Source organism: Natator depressus, chromosome 17 (assembly GCF_965152275.1).
Source record: "Natator depressus isolate rNatDep1 chromosome 17, rNatDep2.hap1, whole genome shotgun sequence".
Classification (NCBI taxonomy): Eukaryota; Metazoa; Chordata; order Testudines; family Cheloniidae; genus Natator; species Natator depressus.
In genome coordinates, this window is record NC_134250.1 from 18,990,564 (window position 1) to 19,011,096 (window position 20,533).

Sequence of the window (20,533 nt, forward strand, 5' to 3'; positions counted from 1 at the left end):
CCACCGTCACCCATGGCAACACCAAGGGCCGTGGCAACGCCCCCACCCGCGTCACCCATGGCAACACTAGCGGCCGGGGCAACGCCCCCACCCGCGTCACCAGCGCCGTCGCCGGGGCAGCCGCGCGCCTCGGGGGACGGGGACCCGCTCCGTGCGGGCCGCCCCTGGCCGGGCTCGGCGGCGGCCTGGCCCTGCGTGACGCAGCCACGTCGTGATTGATGGCAACGCCGCCAAGGGGCCCGTGCCCCCGGGCCGGAGCCGCCAGCAGGACCAGAGGCCACGGCGGGCTCTGCCTGCGGCAGCCCCTCCCCCCCGCACTCAACCCACTGGCGTTTGCTCACGAGGGGGATGCTGGCCGGGAAGGAAAAGCAAACCCCGGGCCTCAGGATAGAAGATGTGTTTATTGTGCATTCCAGTACACAGCTCGTGCTCTGCCTTGGTTCTGTACTGTGGCGAGGAAGGCAGAGGCCATGGTTACTGCCTTCGACACCGGTCTCCTCTGGAGTCTGTTTCCTTAGGCCATCTACACCTACTGAGGGCTGAGCCACCTCTGCCATGAATGCCCCAGCATGTGTCCAAAGGGACACGTTTTCCGTGGCAAGCGGATGGGCACTGGGGTCCCTCCACCATGCTGCTGGAGCGGGTTGACGGCATGTGCTGCGCTAAATGATAATAGGTTTCAGAGCAGCAGCCACTCGTACTCCTTTCCTTTTTTAAAATGATAATAGTACATGGAACAGCAGGTCGAACCTGGGGCATTATCCGTCCATTCAATGGAGGGTCCACGTGATCCAGCAGGTGCACTATTCTGACACCCCAATGGCCATGAACCAGACCGTTTGTAACCAGCGCTTTAATTAGTGCAGGCCACCGAGTAGGAGCCAGGCCACCAGCTCAATAGTTTCAGAGCATCAGTTTATCTGGGCCTGAAACATGGGTCAGGTGGTAGTGGCCAGTCTGCATTTCTACAGCACCTTTTGCCAGGGATGTGAAAGCACTTTTCAGACAGGAAGCCATTATACAGATAGGGTTTTGCATTTCCTGGGATCAAGACCCACTTGACAGGTAAGTAAGCTTTACAAGACCCCTGAGAGATAGGCATAGGGAGTGAAAATCTGCCTTCAGTGACTGCCAATAGGATGGCAATGGAGAACTTAGTTTAGCCTAATAAATGTTATCCACAATTACAGATCAGAAAAAACAGACACAAAAGGTCAAGGCCCTGGCTTTCAGAGGTGCTGAGCCTCTCCAGCTCACACTGACTCTTGGGGGTGGATGTTAAGTGCTTCTAAAAAAGCAGCACTTTACCTAGGGTGGGGGGAGGTGGGAATAGAAGCAGGAGTCCTGGCTCAGAAGCACCTGCTCTAATGAACCACTTCCCCAACTCTTCTTCCTCAAGGTGTGGAATGGTCACTGAGCAGCCAGCGGTAACCACGTACCATGCAATGGGGTCTAAGGTGCTGCCTTGTCCATGTTCATTCAATAAGCTGAACCTGCATTCCTTTACCTCGGCTACAACCCAGTGAGACATATGGATGTGCAGCTCAGTAACACTGGTTAGAAATTCCAGGTGGCAGCCAGCACCTCCAGTTACCCGATACTCTGCACCACCATTGCGCCTTTCATCAGAAGGTCGCAAAGCATTTTAACAAAGAAGGGGAAGTCTCATCATCCCTATTTCAGAGATGGGAAAACTGAGGAACACAGCAGGGTCAAAGGACTTGCCGCAGCTCACACTGTGGGTCAGTGGCAGAAGAGTGAATGGAATCCAGGCCACTTGGCTCCCAGTCCCCTGCCTTAGCAAATTTCCCCTCCTTTGCTGTAGATGCATCAGCCTGTACATTACTACTGGCTTCGGTGCTCCACTGAGTCATTTTGACCCTGGTGAGAGAAACCCAGGCTGAAGCAGCTCAGCTATAAGGTTGCATTGAGGAATTATGATTTCACATCAGATCAGGCTTGACAAAACAGCTGGATCTTGACTGAAAGGTAAAAATAATAGTGGAGAGACTCCCTAGTGCAACCCTGGCAGAGGTGAGATGTGAAAGCTTCTGTGGTACCTTCTGGATGGAGCACAGGCCACACATCCCGCTCTGGGGACTAGTGAAAGCACAAGAGGGTCATTGACCAGTCGCTCACTAATGGAGACACGCTAAGCTAGCAGAAGTCCATGGCTTGGCTTTTTGAGCAGCAGGGCAATATGCATGAGAGAGCACGGTGTCGAGGGAGTTCCCATTGCAAAGATGTCTGGTGTTGGCAGCTCTGAAGGATGCAGAGGGACCAAGTGAGCACAGTGAGAGGCAGTGGCGTCACCCCGATGGAGTGGCTCACTCCAGGAGTCACGTCTGCAGCTCCAGGAGGCAGTTTCTGTCCCGATCAGTTAGGGTGCCTGAGCTGAAGAGGGCTGTGTGATGGGCATCTTCGAGGTCCTGCAGCACCTGGAATAGCCTCGTGGGTCCATCCACGTTTTCGGGGTCTGTGGAGGTGCAAGGAAGCAGAAAGAATTGGACTGATGCTTGCACAGCAGCTGCTGACAACACTACCAGCCCCAAGGATCACCAGAAGAGACAGCACCACCCAGAAATTTGAGCCCGCTTCCAGCAGTGGAGGATGATAGCTAGGGCTGGTTGAAAATTTTGATGGCCATGGTTGATGGCGAGGACAGGGAACTATTACAAGGTAATGTGGCGTTGTCTGGGAAAAGGGAGAAGAGTGCTGGTTATTAGATGTATTGTGAAATCTCAGCACATGCCCAGGTGGTAGTGATGGGTACCTTGGAAAGATTAATCAATCAAACAAAGCAATACCTCCACTTTGGCTCAGAAGAACATTTTCATTTTTCTCCGTCAGCATCTCCAGGTACTTTTCCCTTAAGGGAGAAAGATGAAACAATAATGGGTTTTCAGGTGTAATCCACAATTAACTGATTAGCCCCACCATATTGAAAGCCAAGAGGCCAGAAGGTTCAATCCTGCACAATGCCACCGATAACAGGAGTTGAAGACAATCGGCATCTCATGAGATGGTCAGGACTTTGCAAGTTTAAGATGTGTGTGTCTGCTCCCCTTGGCTAACTCTGACACATGGTGGCTTCTTCTAAACACCTTTGAGCAGCCATCCCAGCCTCATGTATATGTCCATCCCCCTGCTCACCCACACTTTCTTCTCTGGGATGGAGCCCCAGTGGATGCTCAGGAAGGAGGAACTGTTCAGGGTGATACAGGGTGTAGACAGAAGGACAGGGACAGTCAGAAAGGGAACACTGAGGGTGAGTGTCAGAAGAAGTTCCCGCACAGTGAGTTCCTTAAGATAATGGAAGAACCTCCCAAGGGAAATAGTGAAAGCCCCATCGCTTGGGGCATTTAAACTAGAATGGACAGAGCACTGGTAAATAGACTGAAGGGAACAATCCTGGCCTGGGGATGGGCGAGAGGGGACTTAACAGGGATTCCAATCTCCAATTTCTAGTCACTAATGACTCATCTCTTTCTGCACAGGATCCCAAGGCTGCAGACCAGTGTAGAGGGGGGCCCTGGGTTATCTCCCTCACCCTGGCTTCAGTCAGAACACCTGGGACGTGTGTACATAGGTACAAACTCCAGGCCAGTTCCAGCCAGACCTTTTAAACAGAGCAGAGCCTTGGGCCTTAGGCAGATGATTGCCAGGGGCAGAGTGTTGGCCCCTGGGACACATAACTCACTGTGCTGATTGGCCCCCTCCCTCCTTGGGGCCACGGAGATGGTCCCCCGCGAGTGAGAAGACAGTGTGTGAGACTCGTTTCATGCTTACAGGGCCCAAAGATGATCCCTGGGTGCAAACTCCTAGAGGGAAACAGCCCCAATCATGCCGCACAAATCAAGTGACTCACCTCATTAATTCCCTCACTCCAAACAGGTGTCTAAAAATTAACTGAGACTCTAGATCTGGATCCAGGGGGTCATTCCATTCCTGCAGAGTGACTCCGTGCCGGGTTTTATCACATCCCAAACCTAGACAACAGCAGCCAGGACACAGATGGTTAATTTGAGGTGGGCCGGCAAAGGCCACCTGTTGGTATCGGAGTGGTGCCCTCTAGTGGATGTAAGAGCCCACGAGTTTAACTACACTCCTGCAGGCATTCTGCGACTTCCCTGCCCTCCCCCTGCTCTGGCTTCCCTGGAGGAGGGAGTGTCCGGGCGTTCCCAAGACATCCATAAAGCAAATGAACACAGTTCCATGCCCAGGGGGACAGGAACAATACTCTGCCTTTCTCTAGCACCTGAGCTGTGGTCTGCACTACAAACTCATGTCGGTATAGCGTGGTCACCCATCCAGCCGAACTCCCAGTGTAGCCACCAGCGCTATGTCGATGGGACGGCTTCTCCTGCTGTCTCTGGGGGAGGTGGAGCACCTATGCTGACGGGAGATGCTCTCGTAGGTGCGTCTTCACTACAGCGACGCAGCTGCACTGGTGCGGCCTCGTAAGCCTAGAGAAGCCCTGAGCCAAGGGGCTCCAAGCCCTATTGGCAGACAACCGGGGAGCTCCACAGCTAAAAGCACGAGCAGACGACCCACACGTCCCTAGTTTGGGCTGTACCAGTCACAGCCTCTGTGGGTCAGGCACAGAGGGGAACACCCACCCACCTGTAGAATAGACAAACGCTTTACACCCAGGCATGCATCTCACAGATGGGGCCCGAAGGCACAGAGAGGTCAGGTGACTTGCCCAAGGTCACACAATGAGGCAGTGGCAGAACTACAGCCCTAGAATCCGCCCAAGAGCCATGCCTCTCCGCTCTCATCCCTGGACTCCCTCGCCTTCCCCTTGCTGGCAGGGGGTCAGGCAAGCACATTACCGGTTTTATCCTTTTGGTGGCAGCAGGTCCATTTGTCTCCTTTGAACACTCCCGGGTGATAGGAGCACAGCATCTCGGTGTTGTTCCCGCAGACTTTCCTCAGGGCTGAGAGCCACTGGTTCAGCTCATTGACACACTGAAACAGACACACACAGCGGGGGCTGCCCTATGTCCCTGCAACACCGGCCACTGAGTGACTGGAGGGTCCCCGCTCACAACCCCCAGCATCGCTTGGCCTGCAGCCCATCAGCATTGCCCAGCGCAATAGCACGCCAGCCTGGGAGCAAAGCAAAGGGCCCCCATCTGTGGCGTGACAGCCGTGCATGGCACTAGTGCTTTCCCGGGGAGCCTCCTCCCCGAAACAGCCGGCCTCACGAGGCAAACGAAGCTTCCGCCCTCACCGCCCAGCATAAGAGCCTCTTCTGGCCCCTGGGACTGACTGGCTGCGTCGCTCGCCGCACTGCTGCTCACATGTTCTCAGCCTCTCACTCGAGCTGTGTGGCCAGCCTGCGGGCATAGAACCCAGGAGTCCCGACCCCCAGGCCTGCTGCGCTGTCAGGGAAGGGGGACGACTCCCGACACCCATGGCCAGGCCCATGAGTTCCAGTCTCCGTTCAGACTGGAGCAGTCTGCTGCACATCCTCTTCCTCTGTGAGTTATGGGCTGAGCGCCATCACCCAATCGGTGAACAGACACCCCCCTGGCCTGGGTGACCATCCCACCTTGCACTGCAGATAGGCCATCTCCAACTGCCCCGCCTCGTCAGCATAGATGATCTGCATCACGTGGGAGCTGCCAAAGCTTTTCTCCTCCACCTTCTCGGCCGCCCGGATGTTGGACAGGGTGATGAAGGAGCTTTTCTGAAATGAAGGGGTGGGCGGGAGCCATGGAAATGTCAGGAGGGGAGAAGGGGTGGGGGCCAGCCCAGCAGAGCAGGCCCCACAGCAGAGCCCAGGAGATCTGAGCTCGCCCAGGGAGAGGCCATGCCCCCATTAGAGGGGGCTTCACAGGAGAAAGCTCAGTCGGAGGCTGGCTCCATGCTGACCCCCCGCCCCAGACTCTAGGGACAATGCAACCAGATCCCGACACCAGTAGATCCCCTGCACTGCAGAACCGTTGACCGTGCTTCTCTGGCCCATGCTCTGCAGGTCAGACCAGGTGATCCAAGCGGCCCACTCTGCCCTTCAGATCTTGAATGGATGGGCAGGAAAAGCCTTCAAGGCCCTGGGGTGGCTCTGGCCAGTTCTCTCCCCCCTGACCAGTTCACCCACCCCTGGCGCTTTGTACATGTTCCTGAATTCTCAACACCACCCCCAGAAGCTAGCAGTTCAGCTCCACGTCACAGATGGGCAAATGGAGGTACAAATGGAGGCCCAAACCCAGCTCTCAGTCCCAGCAGTGTGAGCAGAGTCTTTGCCCCGTGTCACTGCCATGTGTCAGGGAGAATGTGCCCTGCCTTGAATATCCCCTAGAGCACAGTGCTCCCAGGGGGCTCACGGCGACCCTGGCAGCAAAGGTTGGGATGGGGGTTGAGCAGGGAAGCAGCTTCCACCTGTCCGCCTGGTCCAGGCAAAGCCGAGTGTCCACCTGAGGCCCCACAGCCACTTCTCTTCCACGATCAGTGCAGCCCAACCGAAGACGTGGGACCAGCAGCTGCCTCCCTGAGCTGGGCCCATCCAGGCTGCAAACCACTCCCCGCTAATGGCAGGGTGCGTCCCCCTTACCTTGGAGTTGGGTGTCTTGGCAAAGCTGAGGGCCTCACTCGTTAACGAGAAGTAGAGTTTCTTAAAGGAGGACAGCAGCGGCCCTTTGCCTTTGCTCTTGTGGATGAATAAAGGCCCCTCCTTCACAACCAGCGTCTGCGCCTTCGGCTGGTCCGCCTCTGCAAGCAACAGGGACGCCCTCAGAACCAGACAGCTGCCACTTAGTCCCCGGGCAGCTGCAGACCTCAAAGCACTTCAGAGCAGAGTCTCCCAGAGCGATTCACATTTCACAACCAGGGCACGCAGCATGGCTGGGACAAGCATGCAGGTCTCCTTCCCAAGGTGGTGCCCTGTCTGCTGGAGCACGCCGCCTGCAGGCGGGGCCGCCTGCGACAAAGATGGCCATTTCCTGCACTGTCCCTGGAAATCCTTCTTGGTACTGGAGTCCATTGTATTAAGAATGCAAAGTTTATGTATCGCTGTGGGATTGTACGTAATGCCTTGGGGCAGACGGGACCAGTGTGAACCCGGGGGAGTGTTCTGCACTCCCAGGGAGCATTTGAAACAATGAGCCAGACAAGAATGAACTCTGGGGACAAACAATTAACTGGGTTGCCCAGGGAGAGAGAGAGAGAGAGAGAGAGAGAGAGTGTGTGTGTGCGCGCACGTGCCAACGTACCCCCCTCTGGTTATGCAAAGCCCCAATCTTCTGCAGCCCCACCCTGAGGGGAGAGGTTGTGTCTGTGGTTCACTCTTGCATGAGCCAAAGGCCCCAGCTGTATACAGGAAAGGCTAACCTATGTATGTATTCTGAGCAGAGGCCGCCATGACTTGTAACCACAGAAAACCCCCTGGGGGCAGTGCGAAGGACAGATCGCCGGCCAGACTGATCACCCCTTGCTGGAGCTGATCTCAGGTAACTGTATTAGTACACGTGTAAGTTCTTTTTATTGTTTTTCATGCTGTCACCTGAAGAACAGTGTGTGTGCTTAGAAAGGGCTGTGTGGCACCTGATCACCATGGGAAATTCTCCTGTCCTAGCCTCTGGAGGGGAAACAAAGTGCAGACATTGACCTTTTAAACAGTCTGGCTTGCTGGGGTTATCACAGCATAGGCAGGGGACTGTATCGCCTGGGGAAACCTGACTCAGGTGGGCATGAGATGTGGGTCCCATCCAAGAAAGGGGGTGGCTGGGGCCCAAAGCCTAAAAGTGGGTGTCTTTGCTGAACCATGGAGCAGGAATACAGGTCCCCTGACCTGTGACACAGGCTACTTCATTGATCCCAGTCTGATCTACCTGGCTCTATCCATCTAGGCTGAGCAGAGAGACAGAGTCCCAGCATTCTACTTGTGGGGGCCAGAAGCTGCTATGCTTTTAGAAGAGGGATTCAGCCCAAAGCCACATCAGTGATGGCGAATCCCCCCAAGCCAGATGTGGGGTCCTTAGACCAACTGGCTCCAGCAGATCCATTCACCTTCCTTCTCCTCAATGTCTATGAGCTTGGTGATGAACTCCTTCATCTGGGAGATGCTCTGCTGGATGGTGGGCTGCAGAGGGGCCATCCAGCCTTCCTTGGCCCGGCTCGCCGCAGCGTCCATGTTCCCCACAGTCTGGATAGCCTGGCACCAAATGAGAGAGAAGGATCACAGCACGCCACCCGAGCTGCCCACAGCTGTGTGCTCCGGGCAAAGCTGGGGCAGTTACACTCTGCCTGACATCAGGGCAGGAATAGAACCCAGGAGTCCTGATTCTCAGTCCCCTGCTGTAGAGAAATGGGCAGCTGGACACGAGCAGACTCTGTGGTTCTCTCTGGCTGTGCGAGTGGCTGATGCAGCCCACTGCTGCCTGGAGTCCCCCGAATGTCCTGGCCTCACTCAGAGAGCTGCAGGAAGGCTAGCTGACCCCACTGCCGCCTCCCACCCAAGGGGAGCATGACACACGGGGTCAGCAGGCAGTGAGGGCTGCCCGGCATCCTGCGGCAGGTGGGCTGCTTGGAGGAATACTGCCTGTGCTCCCATGCCAGCCCCTCGGCATAGCCGATTGGAAATGCTGCATTGGGAAGTGCTGGCAGGGTCCCTCGTGGACACACACACCCCCCCTACACCAAATGGAGCGCAGCCTGGGGCAACATGGGACTTACCTTGGCTAGGAGCAGCAGGGTCCGACTGGTGCGGGCATCCGCATGCTTCTCCCGCAGGTGGAAGAGCTTGGGGGACATGATGGCAGGAGAGAAGAAGCGGAGGCAGAGGAAGCTGGTGACGGCAATGAACTTCACGTTCTGCAGGAGGAGAGTGGTCAGGGAGGGGTGTCGGCAGGGAGACAGAGAAGGAAATCGCTCATTAAATGCCAATAGCAGCAACTTAGGCCTCCCAGGGGGATGGTATGTGTCTGTCAGCTGATCCCTGTGTAAGCACAATCAGAATCAGGCCCCCCGAGCCTCCTTGGGCCAGCAGCATCACAAAGTGCTTTAGCAAATATAGAGCATATTCTCCCGCCACTGTAATGCAGCCACCTCTGGGGTGGAACAAACATGCCAGCTGTTTGCAGTTTAAGTTGACTGCAGGATTCTTCCCCACTATTGGTTGCCTTGTCAAAGGGGAATTCAGGGAGACATGCACCATGCTGGAAATAGGGACAGTCAGAATGCAGTGTTTTCCTGCAGAAAATTCAGATGGGGGGGGGGGAATGATTTTTATCTCAGTTTTCTCTGGAGAATTTTGTCATTTCAGTGAAAATCTGAAAACTGGTACATTTCAATTTGCTGCCATGGTACCTCATGGGAGCTGTAGTTCAGTGCCTCATGCTCTCCTATATTGGTCCAGCTTCCTGGTTGGACTACATCTCCCATGATGCACCACAGTATTCCCTCTTGGAATGGGTACATCATGGGATTCCCTGGCCTTGGTGCACCATGGGACATGTAGAACAGCCAAGGAGAACGGGGATATGAGGAACCGCACTACAACTCCCATACGGCGCCAGGGCAGGCTAATCCAAATCAAGATATATCAGTTTTTTGACAAAAAAATCAAGATTCTCCACGGCGCTTCCTGTGTGTGTGTGTGGGGGGGGGGGGGGGAGAGAATGTATTTAGCCGAAAACCCCATTTTCCATCACAGAGCAGTTTAATTTCTTACCAGCCCTGCAGGCCACCATTGCTTCATTAATGGCCCAGAGGGAAGAGTGCCCCCCACTGAACCACAGTGCTACTCCTTGCAGCTCCCACCTCAGCGGGCCCTGCACTGGGGCCCATCTTGGTCCAGACTCAAACAAGGCTGCGATTTCCAGCCAAGGCCATCCCCTTCCCATCACTGCTGTGTCTGAGCAGCAGGCTCTGAGCAGCTGTTGCTTGGTGGGTTAAGTTGTTCTGCCAATGCCCTGTTGGAAGCCAGCCACAGCATGGGACAGCCAGGTCCCCCCGGAGAGTCACGGTCTCTCTGGCAGTGAAACATCACCATCCCCGTCTCTGTGTTGGGCTGGCCTCCCTCTGGGCCAGTGACAGAAAGGGATGGGGAGGGCCTGGCAACCAACCTTGTGTTTGTTCTCTGGGAAGTGCTTCTCGACCCGCTTGAAGAGCTGCCTGAAGGTGGCGCGGATGGTGGCAGGACATGTCCTCACCGACTTGGCGATGGTGATGAGCAGGTCAGTCAGGTAGGACTGCAGGTGCTGGGTGCTCTGCTGGATCACCTCGCTCTCCGTCTGGATCCGATGGAGCCCGGAGCACCTGCCGGGCGAGCCGCAGGGACACAGTCAGGAACGCACACTGGGGGAGACCGTGTGCGTAAGCATGAGTGGTCTCTGCAGCCACACAGCTGCAGTGCGGGGCTGCCAATCCACATGCTTCAGGACACATGCTGGCCACCGGCTGGGGTCAGGAAGGATTGCTCCTGAAGAGTCTAGTGCAGCGTGACATGGGATATAGGACGCTGAACTAGCTGGACCATCGCCGGGTGAGTTAGCTCCCTTCTTCCTAAGTCATCAGCCAATCCTCTGGCATCTGTGTGGCTCTGTTTAGAGACAGGCCTGAGACACAAAGTCAGGAGTGAGCTGGAGGTTTGGTTTGGGCTCCTCTCTAGCCCTGGGATTCCTTTACTGGCCCCCTCCAGGGGCCCAGAGCAGAGAAAGAGAGAGAGAGAGATTTGCAGCCAGGGAGTTACAGGCTTTAGGAGAATGCTCTGTTTGGAGGGGGAACGTTAGGCAGGTTTGTGATCCACACAGAATCTAGGGCCTGATCCTCAGCTGGTGTCAGTCAGTGTAGATCCATTGATGTCAATGGAGTGATGCCACATGACACCAGCTGGCCCCTTAGGGTATGTCTACACAGCAAACCCCCCCACCCCCAGGTCGACTGACTTGGCCTCGCGCTGAATAGCTGTGTCGATGTTCAGGCTCGGGTGGGAGCCCGGGCTCTGAAACCCAGCAAGGGGGGAGGGTCTCAGCGCCCAGGCTCCAGCCTGGGCCCGAATGTCTACACTGCTCTTTTAGCCCCACAGCGCAAGCCCCATGAGCCCGAGTCAGCTGACCTGGGCTCAGACTCACTGCCGTGGGGTTTTGTTTTGCTGTGTAGACATACCCAGAGGCTCTGGCTCCTAAAGATCGTGGGCCTGATCTCACTTGCGTCAGGTCTTCATGGGAGTTACAGCCAGGGGAGAGGAGCATCCAGCCTCACGCATCCCCTACGTTCAGGGAGGACTGTCAGCTCCAGCAGCAGCGCGGATTTAGGGCGGGGTGGCTGGCACCTCGCTGGCACCAGGGCAGTCAGGGGTAGCAGCCTACACGTCAGCGCCACAATCCTTGGTGTCGGAGCCAGAACATGGCTCTTGGTTTCTGCCACTCTCGTCCCCTGCCCCAGGGGCTGCCCGACGCCCGGCACTGCCGCTTACCCGACCTCTTTAATCTCCACCTTGCTGGGATCCAACTCGATGTACTTCTTCTCATCAAAGACTCGATTCACTGTCGGCCCCAGGATGTTGTGCAAATACTGCATCCCTGCCACCTAAGGAGAAGCGGCCAGTGAGGCAGGCAGAGAAGCGTGCAGCTCGCACACACAGACACACACACGCTCTCTCTCCCCCTCAGCATTTACAGCCATCAGGAGACGGGCCCAGTCCTGCATCCGAAGGGCAAAGCTGGATCCACACTGCGTGTCCGGATCTCTCCCCCACTGCATCCTTTTGGCCAATGAAAGTCTCAGGGGCCACCCCACTATCTCACGGAGGATGGGGCGGGGGGGGGGGGGGGGAGGGCGTGTCTAACATTTACAGATGGACTCCAGCTACAGGGATCCAAGGCCCCGGTCTCCTCCCAGTTCGTTGGTCCCAGAGCTGGGTGTTTGTCCTGGCCCGTTACAGAGATAATGGCGGGCTGCAGAGTAAAGATCTGGATCCAAACTCCCCACGGTCACAGGGTTTCAGCTCAGCCCCAGCTCTAGCGGTAAGTTGTGGAGCGGGTTTCAAGCCGGCAACTAAAGGGGGGCCAGACTCGATTATCTAGGAGGTCACCTCCCTGCCTGGCGTCCGTGGATACCACAACACACTCCAGGGTATAACATGCGGCGGGCTGAGCACGGGGCAGCACCTTCAGAAAGGATTCCATCGACTTCGAGGCCAGGGAGTTGCTCCGGAATAACGTGTTTGGCTCATCTGAAAAATGAGAGCGTCACCCATGAGAGACCTGAGGATCCAGAGCCCCCGGCTTTGGTCACTTGGAGCAGAATTTCCCTGGCGCGTATCGCACGCTTAGGGCGTGTCTTGCAGGCCAGCCTGAATGCGCTTGGATAAAATAAGAAAAACAACCCAAAGCTTCACTTTGGAGCTCAAGTCGAACCTGAACTGACCCTTTGGGGGCCTTGGAAAAATTCAGGTCCCCCCCCTCAATTATTTTATCATCATCCCCGTTGCAGTTTCTAAGCATTCCCATCATGGCAGGGTCTCCTGGCACTTCCAGCCCAGCCCTGCAGGCCCAATGGGAATGGGGGTGACTCTCATAAGCAGTCCTGACACCTAATTCTCACTAATGTTCGGCCTCAAGTGCTGAGCTGAACCAACCCTCCAGGCTATTGGTGATCAGCCCCACTTGGATACTTGGACCCACGTCTCCCAAAGCAACGTTATTAATCAAGGGGTGACAGAATTCCACATGTGGTACTGCCTCCCTTGTGACTCCCCCCTTTGAGTAGAATCATAGAAGATCAGGGTTGGAAGGGACCTCAGGAGGTCATCTAGTCCAACCCCCTGCTCAAAGCAAGACCAATCCCCAACTAAATCATCCCAGCCAGGGTTTTGTCAAGCTTTGTAGCTCCATCCTGGCCAGCAGACATTAGCCCTGGTCACTAGGAGAAGAGAGCTCTTCCTGAAGCCTGCCTCCAGATCAGAACACCCCCGAAGTGGGGGGTTAGCCAGTTCCAGGGGGTTTGGCCTGTTTTAGAATTCAGTGCCATTAGCAGACTCCAGAGCCATCCAGCCCCTTGTCTGTGACCTCTCTGCATCATCAGCTGTTTGGAGGTTGACAGACAAAACTCACATGGGCCGGGGCAGCTGACCCTGATTCATCCCAAGCCTGCAGGGACATTGTGGGTTTGAAATCAAACGTCACCGTGTTTGGGACAGACTTAGGGGATGATGGGGGGAGAAGGGGTTGGCTGGGGAAGGGCAAAAACAGTCTGATGAAAAACTCTGGGCACCACCCCCTGCTTCTGAGAGGAAGGATGGCCCAGTGCTTAGAGAAGCAGCCCAGGGTATGGAAGACCGGGGCTCAATTCTTCTGCTCTGCCACAGGCTTCCTGCATTACCTGGGGCAAGTCACTTAGTCTCTTTGTGCCCCAGGTCCCCCTTTGTACAAGAGGGACCTGGGGCAAGTCACTTAGTCTCTTTGTGCCCCAGGTCCCCCTTTGTACAAGAGGGAGAACAGTCCTGCCCTGCCGCCCAGGGCTGCTGTGAGGTTGACTCCATTAAGGATGGGGAGGTGCTGAGATCCTCCAGGGACAGCGGCCACAGACGCCCCTTGGACAGATTCTCCTTTCTCGCTAGCGCAGTTAAACTTGTTCAGAGCTGGGGCTTCAGCAGCCACTTGCACCAGACTTTATCTTGCTTACGAACAATGTCCCATTTTCTTACTTGCCAGTAGATGGTGCTCTTTGTATTCCCTACTTACATACTCAGAGCCAGGTAAACAAACCAGCCTCGAGAGAACCTTGTAACCGCGGGGGCACTGCACCGGATTTACATCAGAGTAAGCGAGAGGAGAACCGGGCTCACAGCACAGAGCAGCTGTAGGACACACACCTAGCTTTCGGGACACTCGTCTATCCCGTACACATGGAACAGGCTGCCCCTTAACTAGAAACACTTGTGTTGTTTAATGGAATCACCGGGTGTGAAAGAGGACAAGTAAGTGACAGGGGGAAAATGGTTTGTGAATTCCTGCTAGTTTTACATCCCCATACCACCACCTATCTCTTACCTAGCCCCTTTCATCAGTAGATCTCAAAGCACATTCCAAAGAAGGTTGATAGCATTATCCCACTTTACAGGTGGGGAAACTGAGGCAGAAAGCAGGGAAGTGACTTGTTCAAGGCCACCCAGCAGAGCCGGGAATAGAACCCAGTCCAGTGCTCTATCCGCTAGACTGTAGCTGGGTCACTTGTTGCTAGTGTAATAACAGGCTCCTCCCCATATCCTCATGCCTCACCCGTTTTATCCAGCTCCAGCTTGAAGAGGAGATCCAGGAACTCTTTGGCCAAGCCTTGCCCTAGGAAGAGCTTGACGAGGTTGATGGCCACTTCCTGTCTGCACTCCGCCGTTGTAGTTTCATCGATCAGGGTGATTAAATGAAGCTTCCCATCCTGCTGGGAAGAGAAGCAGGGGCTGCAGTGAGTGGAAGAGGCAGGCAGGATAAGGCCTTTCCCCTCGGCAGGGCACACTGGGTTCTGGGGAGTTTTCTTGGCAGCTGGAAGCTCTGGAGGCTGAAGTCCTTTGTCTACAGAGCGAGTACAGCCTACGCATTGGCAGAACTGGGGTAACCAACCCCGCTTGGCCTGACAGTGGGATTCGAAACCCTGCATCATCAGTGATAAAAGCACAAGCCTCTGCCACATGAGCTACACGAGTGACTCCCTTAGCTGCCAGCTGTAGTAGACTGCTACCCTCTTATGTGGGCCAGCCACTGGACAGAGACAAAGACCGCACTCGCTTCGTGTGGATTATACTAGCTTCCCCCATGCAGCCACACCAAAACGCCTTACTTAGACTGTAGGCTGCTTAGGGCTGGGGCCATCTCTGTTTGTACAGCACCTAGCACAACGGGGTCCTGGGCTGGGATTCCGGCTCCTAGGTGCTACCACAATACAAACAGATGATGGTTAAATCAGTCTAGCGGGGCTATGTCTGGGATTTCTGTCACGGCATGAGAAGAATTGGTGGGGGCCTTGAGCAGATGTCGAATGGTAATTGGCTGATGGCCTGAAATGAGCTGATCGTCAGCAGGGAATGATATTTTGGTCACTACCAACCTTGAAGTGAAAGGCTCCGTAGCTCGTTGCGAGTCACAGGAGCCACTTGCGGCCTGCAGGGTGGCTGACCGGGAGCTCTTACTAGATGATCAGAATGACCTTAAAACTCTAGGACTTTGAATTCCTGTTTTGAACAGGGGTGATGCCAGGAAATATTAGCCATGTGCCCAGCTGAGCAGCCTCCTAGCTCTGCCCTGCGTGAGATGGTGTGGTGCAGCCAGCTCACCTTGGGCCCCGCTTTTACTTCTTGGCACAGCAGCTGGACCAGAGGCTGGTAGTAACTGCCTGGCAGCACTGTCTCATCTCGAAGCCTCACCTGCAGCTGCAGGGAGCCCAGGTTGCCTCTGAAATGGATGAAGCACAGAACCAAAGCGTGGAGAGAAGCCAGAAGCTGAGAATGAGCGACAGGGGATGGATCACTTGGTGATGACCTGTTCTGTTCATTCCCTCTGGGGCACCTGGCACTGGCCACTGTCGGAAGACAGGATACTGGGCTAGATGGACCTTTGGTCTTACCCAGTAGGGCCGTTCTTATGTTCCTATGAGATACCACATGTACCAGGACCCATGAGGACACCCACCCGATCGTGGTGCGCAGAAACACCACGGACGGGCGTCCCTTTGGAAAGGCTGGCACAGAAATACAGACGCAGAGGGGAGAGCGCCCCCTACTGCGTCGCCTGCCTTGCAAGCCCCAGGAACGGCGGGGTCAGCACTGCCTAGGAGGGACAGCACCCCCTGCTGAATCCCCTGGCATTCTCTCTGCATTTTATGGCATGAAAATGTAACTGCATAATGACAAACTCACTCATCCACTCTGGGCTTGGATTTATCTGGCCTCAGCCTGAACCATCCTTCCTCTTGCTGAACGGTCTGTGACCCCTGGATATTAAACACCACCTAGGAAGAACACAGGAGGAGAAAGCTTGCAAGGAAAATATAACCCTCTCCCTGACTTTGGGTTATCACAGGGCACTTTCGCTAGCGAATCACTTCTGGAATAGTTCCAACGAGTCTCACCAGCTACTTCTCTCACCGTTAGCTCATTCCCATGGCCAATTGCACATATTACACCACCACCTAGGAGGCAGCAACTGAGATCAGGGCCCCCAGGGTGCTAGGCGCTGTCCATGCACAGAATGAGAGAGAGTCCCTCCTCCAAGACGCTTACAGTGTAACAGACAAGAGAGACACAGGGTGGGAGAAAGGATTTCACAGATGGGGAGCTGAGACCCAGAGAGATCGGGTGACCCACCCGAAGTCCCACATGAAGGCTGTGGCAAAGGTGGGAACTGACACCCGGTGCAGTTCTGAATCCTGAACGCCCCCTTCCTCCGCCAGGCCATGCTCAGGATGCTTGCGGTTAGCCTAGAGATGGCCCAGAACCAGACGCTTCTATCTGAACTCCCAGCGTGCCCTGGAACTTCAGTGGTTTGGATAAAATAATAATGAAAATACTTAACCTTCTACCTGACTTCACTGAGGGGCTGGCAGCACTGTACAAAGGAAGGGAGAATTATTTCATCCTAACTTAGGTGTTTCTACCTAAGCATCTAATTCTCACTCTTTGATTTTACAGTGATGGGAAGTTCCTGAGCCCCTCCCCATCTTTAATGCATTGATCCTGCGAGGCAGGACGGTGCTGTCATCCCCTGGTACAGATGAGGCACAGAGCGGCTACGGGACTTGCTCAAGGCCACACAGGAAGGCTGTGGCAGAGCTGGGAATTCATTCCAGGTCTCTTGAGTCCCAGACTAGCGCCCTGACCACTGGGCCATCCTGCCTCCATTTCAAAGATGGGAGAAACTGAGGCATGGGGCGGCAACAGGGTTTACCAAGGCTACAGAGAGAGTCAGTGGTGGAGCTGGAACCAGACCCTCAAGGTGTCTGACTCACAGCCCCGTGTCTGATCCATGAAGCTTATTAAATATTAATCCTACTGACTGTATAAGAACCAGGCCAAAGGAGGTGGCTCTGATCAGCCGGCGGTCGCCCCTCACCTTCCCCAGGAAGTCGTTCCTGCTGACAAGATCCCAGTCCCACACCTCAATGCAGAGCTTCTCTGTGGCCGACTTGTCCAGGTCAAACTCAAAGGTCTCGTTCCAGCGGGGGTAGCAGGATTTCTTGACCACCTTTGGGCAAGGCAAAGCAGTACAGCTTTCATCACCCTCCCCAGCGGGATCTGTCATGCTCCACTAAGCAGCTCAGGACAAGGGAACAGCATCTCACCGAGTCACCAAGCAAATTAAAGGGAAAAATTTTTTTTTTTTGGTTTTTTGTTTTTTAAAAAAAGAGAGTGTTCTTACCTGTGTCACTAACAGCCCTTAGATTATTCTTCCCGGCCTTGATTGTTGACCTGATTCACTGCGGCTCTGCACCTTGCCTGGTCGTCTGCATCAGTGCAAAGCACCTCACGCCCACTTTGCATGAGTGACCACGCAAGGCACAGGACAGGGAGTATCAGGCCCTGCATTTGCAGAGACGGCCTCAAGCCACAGTCGCCAGAGCTAGATCTCCAGCACCTCAGAGCTGAGGAGTGGTGAGAGCCCAGGGGTTTGGGGCAGCCGGTTATAAAATGGTTCTGACAATCTAAAGGGGCACTCAAATGCATATACATTTACATTTAAGACCACTGGAAGGCCTCTTTTCCCTCCTAGAGTGGTATAATGTGGACTTAGTGTCACTGAGAATTCAGGCCGTTGATTCTCATGCACTACAGCAGGTTTAGATCCCAAACACAATTGTTAACCCCCACTCCTCACAGCCCCGTGTTGCCATGACACAGTGTTACTAACTCTGATTTCATAGGGAGTCTTGTCACAGGTCACGTTTCACTGAAAACCCCAGCTCCTGGATTCATGTGATTATGGGGGGGGGGGGAGAAATCACAGCTTTCCTTTTATAAAAGTAAGTTTCTAGCTCACAAGGGCAAAAACGTGACCCAAAGGTTCAAAACACCCAAGGCAAATAAAAAGAACCCAATTTCCTTTCTTTAAGCCAATCTCGTGATTTTTGAGGGGATGTTTGTGGTGGCCAGTACTGATGCCTTTGTGCTTTGTAACTGGGCAATCATTTCGATTCCTATCGGCTCTGGTAAAACTTTTTCTTTAAAAAAAAACAAACAAACAAACAAACAAAAAAACCCCAACTGTACAGAAACTAAACTTTAGGTCTAAACTACCTACGTTTCCATTCCCAGCGTCAGCAGATCTCTCAGTCTGCTGACTTCTTCCCACAGGAAAACAGTTCCTATGCATCGTTTGCCATCCAGGAACAGGACGGGCAGGGACCTCCTGGGTCATGGAGTGTAGCACGCAGCTATTGCAGGCAAGCCCATACAATCCCACTCCTAAATTTATCAAGCTCCACCTTAAAACCAGGTAGGTTTCTTGTCCCCACTATTCTTGTTGGATTCCAGAGCCTCGCTCCTCTCATGGTCAGAAACCTTCTAATTTCCAGCCTCTGTTTTTTCAGGGTCAGTTTATCGCCATTGGTTCTTCATTTAGCTTCAGCTGCTCTTCCCCCTCCCTTGCATTTACCCTCCTGCCGTACGTCTAGAGAGCACCTGGATCCCTTCCCCAGATGGGCATAACTACTTCCCTGTGATCAGACAGTACCGTTCTGATAGTCCCCACTCTGCTAAACCGGAGGTGCTGACCTGGACTGAGAGGCTATGCCCATGTCTGGAGCGAAATTTACACTCCCGTACTAGGTCACTGCAAAGAGGCCTAGGTCGGATACAGACAGTGCCACCAGAGCTGAGCTGCAAGGCTGGCAACGACAGGAGTCCAACAGGGCACTAGAAATGGGGCCACGCTACAACATTTCAATTGGGGGTGCCAATCCCCCCCCAAAGCCTGGGGTTGTTCAGACCTCAGGAGTCTGGCTCAGGCCCATCCTGAGAGGAAATCCTGAGGCAGTTAGTCTTCTACCTGAAATAACGTCATTGAAATGGCTCATAGCGCCACACCCGAGCGTCTTTCCTCCTGGAGTCCTGAACACGACCAGGGCCAAACTCTGGCCTGACGTATACCGCCCCGAGCCATCCCGTTAGCACCAACACAACCTCTGCACAGAACGAGGTTCCTAGGGCTCTGGTCCCAGTGATGCTCACATGTAACTTTCACTGCTATCTGATCCATCCAAGAGTAACCTTGGACGCTGCGTCCATGAAGGGCACTGTGCTACGAACATGACCCATGCGGCTGACTGTATCCCTGGTCTCCCCTTGGGGAAGGGAAAGGCAGAAGGGAGTTTCTAGCACAGGCCGCTCTCCTCCCTGTCCCCACAATGGGATCAACACCCCAAGCTGCTCTCTCGACTCACCGAGCTCTCCTGGGTCTTGCTGTTGTAGCGAACTCTGACGAAGGGATCGGAAGCGCCATTCCGGTCTTTCCGAGCCAAATCCCTGCGGAGAGAGGAGGAATCAGAAGGGCCTTAGCACAAAAGAGCTTCTGACTAGAGCTGGCAATCTTTTTCAACGGAAACGAGTCAGTGCAAAAATGCAGATGAAGGTCGACCGAAACATTTCGCCAATCGGTGTTGGCCCAGAACCAAACTCAATTTGGACAGGGCTCATTTGGACGTTTTCAAAGTGACCTTTTCGTTAGAAATTTCCTTCAGTTTTATTGAAGCCAACGTAAAAAATAAGAATTTTTTTTAAAAAGCTCAAAATCTAAATGAAATGTTTCATTTTTGTTGGAAATTTAAAAAAAATTTGTTGTGGGTCAAACAAAAAAGGGTTTTTTTTGTGGAACTGCCACTGACCTAAGCTCTGCTTCAGCTATCAGCAGCTTTAGGGGAACCTGCAAGATCCTCCCTCTTCCTACCGAAAGCACAAAAGAACGGGGGCCAGTTCGTGGTGAGCACCATAAAGGAATCTGCTACTTAACCAAAGCCGCTTTCAAATGCGTGTTCCCTCCTACATTACTCCTGGCTGCTGCGTGCCTACAGGGACAGAGGAAGGAAGCCCATCTGCAGGGGAAGGGAGGGGAACAAGCTGCATGTCCGTAACTGGTGTGAATGTTCATGGGAAGGTAGGGGAGTCATGGATGGAGGGAGGGATCTGCCATGTGCCCCAGTCAGGGCTAGGAGATAAGGGCAATAACTTGATACCTCATGGGGTACCAGCTGCTTCCACAGAGCTCCTGTACATGTCACACAGGGCTGTGGCGTGAGCAGGAAACACTGTCCCGGTATCCCTTGGGTGGGGGGGTAGGGCCATTGACAGGTGCAAGTTTGGGAGCACTGGGTGATCCAGACTGGCCACCGAAAGCAGCCAGCGGTGTGATGTCCCGGGATGCCAGCTGTTTCTTGGTAAAGAAGGGCTAACTCCAGCTCAGCGTCCCCCACTCTTTGTATGAGCGCTCAGGGAAAAGCCAACAACAGGGGAGCTTGGGGGAAGATGGGAGAGAACTCTTTTGGGAAGGCCAGGCTGCCCTCCCAGGGTCATGGGAATTGCTACACTGGTCCAGTAGCCCATCTC

General features: G+C 54.3%; 1 protein-coding gene across 4 annotated transcripts in view; it reads right to left on the minus strand.

The window, feature by feature from the left end:
- Positions 1 to 387: 387 nt before the first annotated feature.
- LOC142000626 (ras GTPase-activating protein 4-like) overlaps positions 388 to 20,533 on the minus strand; it is a 51,498-nt gene continuing 31,352 nt past the window's right edge. For 3 of the 4 annotated variants that reach the window (XM_074975056.1, XM_074975053.1, XM_074975057.1), the window contains 16 exons: positions 19,375 to 19,456; positions 17,049 to 17,180; positions 15,857 to 15,948; positions 15,275 to 15,392; positions 14,229 to 14,385; positions 12,117 to 12,181; positions 11,423 to 11,535; positions 10,071 to 10,263; positions 8,680 to 8,817; positions 8,014 to 8,158; positions 6,560 to 6,717; positions 5,558 to 5,695; positions 4,836 to 4,971; positions 3,869 to 3,989; positions 2,808 to 2,869; positions 388 to 2,476 (listed from right to left, as the gene is read on the minus strand). In XM_074975056.1, coding sequence (XP_074831157.1) covers positions 2,340 to 2,476; positions 2,808 to 2,869; positions 3,869 to 3,989; positions 4,836 to 4,971; positions 5,558 to 5,695; positions 6,560 to 6,717; positions 8,014 to 8,158; positions 8,680 to 8,817; positions 10,071 to 10,263; positions 11,423 to 11,535; positions 12,117 to 12,181; positions 14,229 to 14,385; positions 15,275 to 15,392; positions 15,857 to 15,948; positions 17,049 to 17,180; positions 19,375 to 19,456 — 1,987 coding nt within the window. In that variant the 3' untranslated portion in view covers positions 388 to 2,339. The remainder of the gene's footprint in view (positions 2,477 to 2,807; positions 2,870 to 3,868; positions 3,990 to 4,835; positions 4,972 to 5,557; positions 5,696 to 6,559; positions 6,718 to 8,013; positions 8,159 to 8,679; positions 8,818 to 10,070; positions 10,264 to 11,422; positions 11,536 to 12,116; positions 12,182 to 14,228; positions 14,386 to 15,274; positions 15,393 to 15,856; positions 15,949 to 17,048; positions 17,181 to 19,374; positions 19,457 to 20,533) is intronic. The other variant, XM_074975055.1, reaches the window with a different exon arrangement.